Source organism: Manis javanica, chromosome 5 (genome assembly GCF_040802235.1).
Source record: "Manis javanica isolate MJ-LG chromosome 5, MJ_LKY, whole genome shotgun sequence".
NCBI lineage: Eukaryota > Metazoa > Chordata > Mammalia > Pholidota > Manidae > Manis > Manis javanica.
Window position 1 is genome coordinate 169366224 of NC_133160.1, and position 8661 is coordinate 169374884.

At 57.6% G+C, this 8661-nt stretch overlaps 1 protein-coding gene across 2 annotated transcripts in view; it reads right to left on the reverse strand.

Moving 5' to 3' along the window:
* PPP2R2C (protein phosphatase 2 regulatory subunit Bgamma) overlaps positions 1-2946 on the reverse strand; it is a 135500-nt gene extending 132554 nt beyond the window's left edge. The window contains exon 1 of one of the 2 annotated variants that reach the window (XM_017680504.3): positions 2717-2946. In XM_017680504.3, coding sequence (XP_017535993.1) covers positions 2717-2786 — 70 coding nt within the window. In that variant the 5' untranslated portion in view covers positions 2787-2946. Of the gene's footprint in view, positions 1-2639 lie in introns of both variants that reach the window. The other variant, XM_017680505.3, reaches the window with a different exon arrangement.
* Positions 2947-8661: the final 5715 nt, after the last annotated feature.

Genomic DNA, 8661 nt, shown 5'->3' on the forward strand with positions numbered 1-8661 from the left:
AGCATCCACTCTTTGCTCATGAAACTCTTCCAGGAATAAGATTTTTAAATCATAACAGAATCACTTATTAAATGCTTCCAACAGACCAAACAAAGCTTTGCTGGGTGCTTTTTCTATTAGCATAATCACTGGTCATGCCAACAACCCTGTAAATAAGCCATTATTATTTCTCCGTTTACAAAGGGAGAAAGTGAAGCTCAGAAAGGCTTAGTACTTTGTCCAAGGTTGCACAGCATGTGAAGAGTCACATTTGAATACAGGTCTGCCTGACATCCAGACATGTGACTTACCTTGTGCCCTGAGCACAAAGTGCAAGCAAGATGCAACTGTGTGAAGGTCTGTTTTCATATAAGGAGGCCAGAAATCTCATTTAACTTTAGTAATTATTTTAATTGCTTCCTCTACTAGGCCCTGCCATCCATGAAGGGGGAGACTTCTGATCGTGTTCCTCTGCAGCCCCAGCACTTCAGCCCTATGCCCTACACACAGCCGGCACTTAGGCTGGGGTGTGGACAGAGGCCAAGCCATGGTTTCTTCATTATAAAATGGGGTCATGGGGTATGTGAGATCATGTGTGAGGCCCAGGCACATAGTAGGTGCTCAACATACTTCAGCTGCCAGGTAACAATGTATAACCCCCTGGTGGCCCTGTCACCTGCCATTTCACCTGACCCTCACAGAAACCCCCAGAACCTGTAGGCAGGAGTCTTATTCACTACCATTTTTTAGATGGAGAAGCTGAGACTCGGTGAGAAGAGATCCTCCTCAACATCACAGGGTTCCCGCCTAGAACATAGGCCGCCCTAGGGCAGGATCCGTGTCCAGGCCCCAGGGTGAAAACAGGGACTGGCACATAGTAGGTGCTCAGTAACTGTGTGCTGAATGCAGAACTTATAACATTACTTCTTCTATGATGCGCTTTCCCCTTGCTCTCCCCTGCCAAGAGGACTAAGTTTCTTAAAGAAAGGTGGTGGGGGTAGGGAGACAGGATGAAGGAGGAACTGACGTTTGCACATGTCTGCTGTGGGTCAGGCATCCTGCTTTGCGCTTTTAATCTCAAAGCCCTGCTCCCAAACCATCGTCCTCAGTGTGGAGATGAGAAAACGTGGGCTTCCTGCAGAATGCCAGGCCAGAATGCCCTGCCGAGGTTCCCCTCTCAGCCAGAGCCAGGCCCCTGGGGCACCTGCCAGCAACTGGAGGCCTCTTCCACCCTCTGCCACTCAGCAGGCTGCCAGCAGAAGGAGCCGCCGGGGACACGCGCTGATCCTTCCTCAACCTCTCCAAGGCAGGCCACGAAGGGCTCCTTACAGCTCCCTGGGCCCCGAAGCCCTGGCTTGGAGCAGAGCCCTCACCCGGCGCAGGCAGCCCGGTTCCTTCCCTCCCGGACACACACCCATCAGCAAAGCATGACTCAGCCATTCTCCGCCGGGAGTCGGGAGCGCCACCACTCAGCATCCCTCTGCCCGGTTTATAAGACCAGCCGCTCCTCTCCCAAGTCAGGAGCCAGGGAGCCCGCCCCGCGCTAGCCAGCACACCGGCCGCTGCAGCGCCCCGGCTACCAGCTCGGCCTCATTTCCGGCAGAGCGGGGCATCTTCACAGCGGACACCACCGGAGAGGCGGGTCACCGTCACCGCCTCCAGCCTACACAGGTTCCCAGACGCAGGCACCCACGCGCACGAGCCCCACGCCATGCAAGGCCCAGGGCCCCTCCCGCTGGGACACCCACCAGGGGACCTCTGGCTACAGCTCACAAACACTTCTGCAGCCAGTCCAGCAGACCCTAGGGAAGATGCAGACAGTCCCTAAACCCAGGAAGGTCCCCAAACACAAGTCCCCCGGTGGCTGCATGCTGACGCCCCGCGGCTACCTCTCCCTCTCCTCAATGGAGGCTTTACTCTCCCGCCTGGCCTGCAGCTCCGGCAGCTGTCCCCACAGGTCCCTGGGCAAGGTGGACGCAGAGAAACCCTGGAAGTTACTGGCCTATAAGAGAGGGTGTTGACCCTCTGGGTCCCACCAGCCCTGGGGCGGGGGTGGACCTGGGCCTGTAGGGCCAGTCTAGGGGATTTCAACTGCAGGGCTCATCTGAGGTGGCATGGCCCACTTTCAGGGGGAAATCCTGACAGTTTGGGGCCAGCTGCTCCCGTCTCGGTATAACTCACCAGGAATGAAGGACCGACCCCAGATCAGCCGCTTTCTCCCACCCACTAAGGACCCTGCCTCTGGAGGCACTGAACCCGGCCGAGAACCACGTGCCTCCCAGGGGAAAGGATTTTTTTTCTGGGTCCCTCTTCATCTCTGGGGATTGAGCAGCCTAGAAAATTCCTCGGGCTTTGGGCCGGGCTGAAATGGCAAACCCAGGGTTCTAGGCCATGAAATTTTCCCGGCATTTCTTGACCAGATTAGTCCCAGGGACGGCTTTTCTGAAAACGATGGCCAAGGCGGATTCAGGATGCCGCCAGGCCTGGGGGCGGCAAGCTGCCGGCCGGAGGGCGGCACGGAGGAGGGCGCTGTCCTCCCGGGTGGCTGGGCAGCGGAGGCCGGCGCCCTCTGGCTCCCTCCCTCCCGGGCCCGGGGCGCGGTGGGGTGCGGTAGGGTGGGGAGGGGCGGGGGGACACGACACACAGCGCGCGGTCCAAACCTTCGGAGGGCACTCGGTGCGACGGCATCCCCACGCCGCGGCCGGCCGGAGGGGGCCTCAGACAACACGTACGTTACCTTCAGTCACATAGCTGTGGTCCCGCAGGAAGCTGTGGTTAATTTTCCGCGTGTCCGTGTCCTCGCCCATTGAAGGCCGTGCCCGGTGCCCTGGGCATGCCCCGCCGCCGCACACCGATGCAATCCGCAGAGGTCGCGCCGGGCGCGCGGGCCATGCCGCCGCAGCCTAGCAGGAGCGCGGGCCGCCGGGGCCCCGGGGGGCGGGCATCGCGGAGGCCCGGGGCGGCCGGGGACGGGCGGGGGCGGCCGGGGCGGGCGCCGCGGTCAGGCGAGCGCGCGGCGGGCGGGCAGCGGCCGCGGGTGGGGGCGGGCCGGGGCCCGGGCGCGCATCCCGGCCGGCGGTGCGCGCTGCGTCCGTGCGCCCGGCGGCGGCGGCCTGGAGCCGGAGCGCCTGGCTGCGGCGGCGGCGGCGGCGGCGGGAGGGGACGCGCGCGGCGCTGCGCCGAGCGAGCGGGGACCGGGGCGGGCTGCGCGGGCTGGGGCCGCCGCCGCCGCCGCCACAGGCCCCTCCCTCGCGCCGCCCGCGCCTCCGCCCCCGCGGCCCGCGCCGGCCCCGCGCGCCCTGCGGGTGGAGCCGCGCCCCGCTGACGCGGCCCCTCGGAGCCCGGCCTCGCGGTGGGCACCCTGGGTGCCTGCGTGTGCCAGCGGGGGAGGGAGGAAGGAGCTGGGCAGCTGGGGGGCGCAGGGCAGCTGAACTTCGGGGGCACCTTGGGTGCCCAGGTGCTCCAAAACGGGAAGACATGGCCAGTGCGTGGGGAGCTTAGAGGGGCGGCGGGGGGAAGGGCCGGCAGCACAAAAAGGACAGGGGGGGGAGTTGAGGGCAGCTGAAGGTGTTGCCTTTGGGGAATGAATGACTTCAGAAAGGGGAAGAGAGGAGAGGACAGCGTCCCATTAGTTGGTAGAAGAGGGTAAGTCAGACAAGTTGAGATCCCCCCGGAGCACCCCTGGGACCCCTGGGAAGAAACTGGATGTGTGGCAGTGGGGCAGGGAGACTCAGCACTCTCCAAGGCAAACTCCTGGATGAGATGGCTGGGGATAGGTGGCCTCCTCCAGGCAGCACTCCCTGATGTCTCTTCATGCTCACCTCTTTACCTACTGCGCTGGGGGGCACTCCAATAACAGGCTGGAAAGTGCGCCTCGGCTCCAAACCCAGGGTTTCTGTCACCACAGGACCCTCCCCCATAGACACCAGTGCACCCTCACATCCTACACAGCACCTGGCACAGAGCAAGCCCCCCAAAAGTATACTCCGTCTTTTGTCCAGCTGCCATCCCTCCAAGCTGATCCCGGGCCTGAGGAATCAGGCCCCTGCACGGAGCACAGGCCCCAGTGGGGGCTTCAGAGGTGGTGGGGTTCAGCCCCCACAGCAGGGCACCCTCCTGGGTGCTACCTTCCTAGGTGCTTAGCAAAACCTTTTTGGAAAGGGAGGGAGGGGAAGTTCAGACGGCCTGTGGCAGGGTAACTACGGCTGTAGGGGCCCTCAGGCTGAGATGAGGGTGCTCAAGGCCCAGCTGGGAGGTGGAGCTGGTTCCCCAGTCCCCCAGTCCTGTGGTGCCCTCTGCTCCTCTCACCTGCTTCTTTTCTGGGACTCCCAGCAGCTCTCCAAACTGCGTGGGGACAGGAGAACCCTGAAGGGTAGGGGGAGGCGATCAGAGGTAGAGATGGGGAGGTAGATGCCACCTCCGGTTTCTTGCTGAGGAGTGGGAGTTCTCACAGCAGGACCTGGGTTTTCATAGAAATGTCCAGAACGGACCTAGGAGGAGGTGAAAGCCCCTCATCCCTGCACCATTCTGGGAGTAATAGAAAGGGAAGGACCTGAGAGCCCTGGGGGCTCTGCCAGCACCCCCACCTCCTTGCTGAGTGAGAGGACCCAGTCCCCCACCTGCCCCGCCCTTCTCCACAGCCCCGCCTCAGAGCACAGGTGTGCAGACTCCTTGCAGAGCAGTCAAATGCAGGTCAGGTGGGGTCAGGATGTGCTCTACATCCTCTCTCACCTGCCGGGTTAGCCTATTCTGCTCCTTCCCTCACACCTGATCTGTTCAAATGCCCAAACCTCCCATTTAGAACCCAGCACCCCATCCTATCTGTACCGTCCTCAGCTCTCCACAGTGTAGCAAAATGACTGCAGCCTCAGACACTGAAAGAGACAGGCTGGGTTCAAGTCCTAACAGCAAGGGGGCCTGGGCATGCACAACGTCGCCTGTAAATCGTACATGATCATGGGGGTGGTGTGGCCGGTTCCTGCTTAGCAGAGGTCTGGCCTCATCTGACCTCCAGGCTGTCAGTCGTTACCGTCATCAGGCTGAGCCGCACATGCTCATCCCTTCTTTCTAAGAGAGACCCCCTCGCCCCATCCTCCCTGTCAGTTCTGCCGAAGCACACACCCCATCTTCCTGGATGCCCTGGACCACAGTGAAAGACGCCCTGCCCTGGCCCAACACAGCACTCCACCCCCTTTTCAGCTTCTGAGTCAGGCTGGGGCCCTGGAGTTGATGGTCTGCTCCACTGGGCCCCAAGGCCAGGCATCAGCCCCTGGGTACTCCCCACGCAGTGTCCTCCAGCTCCCTCAGGTCGGTCTGGCCTTCTCCTGAAGCCTCCCCTCGGTCCGAGTCAAGGCCCCTCCTTCAACCTCCTGCCCACCCCAACCCCACTCAGTCCCAGGCACTACTACTTCCTCCTCCACATCTGCATACAACCTTCTCCCCTTCGGGCGGAGCTGAGTTTCTGAGCCTGTCCCTCTGTCCCCTTGTCCCCAGCCTGTCTCTGTACGGACTTCCCACCCATTCATCCACAACAATTATGTTCGTTGAGCATCTAGGAGTAGAGTGGAGAACAAAGCAGATAAAAGTCCTGCTCCCATGGGGTTGGCCTGCTGCTGGGCAAGATGGGCAAAATGAAGTGAGCATATAACACACAGGTCCTGCCAAATAAAAAAGAGAAAGTGGGGTGTGGGGTGCAGATAGGTGGTGAGGGAGTCTATTTTATAGGAGGAGAGTGGGGAGGGCCCTGTGATAAGGTGGAGCTTGTCGGCAGCCAAAGCCTGCTGGGGTCTTTTCCGTGTGAAATGCAGTCCTGACTCCCTGTCCCAGCTGCCAGCGCAGCGCTCTTCCAGCCTCCGCCTGAGCCAAAAGAGCACGGCTACCTGTGCCACCAGCCCCTCCTCACCCCCCGCCACCGCCAGAGCTCTCCACCCGCCCGGATTCCTACCGCCACCCTGCCCTGCCTCTTCAGGAAGAAACTCTAGTCCCACCAGGCTTGGGAAAGACCCTCCTGTTCCTGTCAGCAGTGGCCCAGCCACTGGCCTCCTCTCTTATCTGGCCTCTGGGGTCCCACCCCACCGCCTTTCCCTCTGCTTCAGGAACTCCACCTTCTGCTTCTCAGCCAGTGGTCCCTGAAACCCAGTGTCTCCATCTACTTCTCTTTCCCCTCAACACATGTCTCAATGGACACATAGGATGTGTACAGAAAAGTGCTTGACAGATGTTCAACTCAATGAACTGTCATGGAGTAAGCACTTAATAACTACCACTTAAGTCAGGAAAGGAGGGCATTGCCATCCTCTGGAGGCACGACCCACTCCTGCACAACCCACTCTATTCACCCCAGAGATAACCCCCATCTTGATTTCCAACACTGTGATTTTGCATTTGGGGGGCTTTGTGTAAATAAAACCATAGAGTATAAATGTTTGGGGATCTGGCTTCTTTTGTTTAACATTATATTTCTGAGGCTCACTCATTGTATATATGTATCTGTAATATAATCATTTTTCATTGTTGTATAATATTCCTTCATGGGCATTCACAACAATTTAACCTGCTTTTGATGGGCACCGAAGCTTGTTTCAGTTTGGAGGTCAGTAGGAATAAGCTCTGTCTCAGTGTGCACTGCACTCATGCACGTTGGGTGCACACACTCATCAGGGAGTTGAGGCTGGTGTGCTCGGTGCATGCTGACCTTCAGTAACTGCTGTCAAAGAATTCACCAAAGAGTTAGTGTAAGAGAGTTCCTGTTGCTCCCAAACCCCCTCAAGCAAGATATTGTTTGTGATTTTAGCTATTGGGCACCTCCAGCCCTGCACTGGGCATCCTCCTCCAAAAGTGAGACTGACCCTCATCATCATCCCCATTCAGGATGAACTAGCCACCCTCAAGCCTGTCAATCCTCCAGCCCTGTTGACTCACTCACAGACAGAGCCCTTGAACCCTCCCCCTCCTCCCACCAGCCTCACTGCCCTTCGGAACTCACAGGGCTCTTGGCTCTTGGCTCATCCTGCTTGGGGACTGAAAGCTGGCAGTGTTCACATGGCTGCTAAAATGTTTCAAGGCTCCCAGCTTCCCCAGGCCAAGGTCTTCACAATATGGCCCCAAACTGCATCTTTAGCCAAGTCCCTGTGTGCAGCGTCTATTCTTCCCTGAACAAAGGCAATTCCCTGGGCAAGGTGCCAAGACCGTGCATTTGCACATTCTTGTCCCCTGCCTAGAATGCTGTTCCCACATCCCAATTTTCTCTCTGTGGAATCAGCTCAATGTCACGAACAGTAACCCTAGCAACAGCTATCATTCATCCAATGGCCAGAGAGGTCTTACTGCTGACATCACATCCTGTTTCTCATCCTCTGTGCAGGGTAGATTGACACTTCCCATCCTTTTTGACACTAGGCATAGTCCCGAGACTTGCTATGGGTGCTGAAAAGTGAGGGAAGAGACTGGTGTCTCCTCTGAGTTGGTGCTTTAAGAGCCTGAGTATGGTTTGCCAGATGCTTTTATTTTTTTCCTGAGTCAGGGTCTTGAAAAAGCACCCATCAAGATAGAGTCTCCACCAGCCAGGTCCCTGAATGGCTACGAATATCAGGCACCCCTCTCAGATGTGTGTGAGTGAGAAGTAAACGTGTGGTATGTTTGGTCACCAAGATTTGGGGGGTGTTTGTTACTGCAGCCTACACTCACCTGCCCTGACTGCTACATCCCTGATGCCAAGTGGTGTCTCTGCACTTCACATATGTCATCTCATTCTGTCCTCAAACCATGAGGACCCTGCTCAGCCGCAGTGGACTAGGTTGTATAGCAGCAATGGATGGCCCCTCAGAGCTCAGTAGCTTACGGGACCTATTTCTCATGCATGTGCCCATTACAAGTTGGCTGCAGGTCTGACCCTTGCCATTGTTACTCTGGGGACCAGGCTGATGAGGCAGCCCTAAATTTGACCATCCTGGGCCCCTGGGCACAGGCAAGAGAGAGAGAGAGGGATGGGAGCCATGAGCTCCATGTAACCTCCCCTCGTAAGTTCAACAGGGCAGGGAGGGACACATGGCCACACTACCCCAGGGGAGCACACAAGTACGATCCTCCCCCACGCAGGGGCCAGAAACATTTTCACCATAATACAATCTACTACAGTATTCATTTCTACAAGTGAAAAAAACAAACAAACCTGGGAACAGAGTCACCCACGTCACCCAGCTACTAAGTGGCAGAGGTGAGATTTACCCACATCCATGTGACTCCAAAGCTTGCACAGCCAACCCATTCTAGCGCACTAATGTAACTATTTCTCTGCCACTTTTCCCCTCTGTGACCTCCCAGCTTCCAGGATGGAGATTCAAGACAGGTTGTCGTCTCTCCACCTCTTGGATTGTCTGTTTCAACAAAGAGAGCCTGCGTGAAACCGTGCCTGGATGGATGTTTTCTTCAGGGAAATGCTAGACAAAAACCTCCCACTCACCCCAGTCTAGGCTTCTCTGGATTGAGCATGTGTAAGAATTCTGAGATGTGCTACAGTCCAGCAAGTAGAGATGTCAGTGTGCAAGGGCCCAGGAACAATATCTGGCCTCACAAGCTTAGTGACTTTCTACCACTGCAAAAGTGACACCTACTCATGACAGAAAATGTGGAGATAAAGGAAAACAGAAAAGCCATTGCCCAGAAACCAGACATAACTACGAA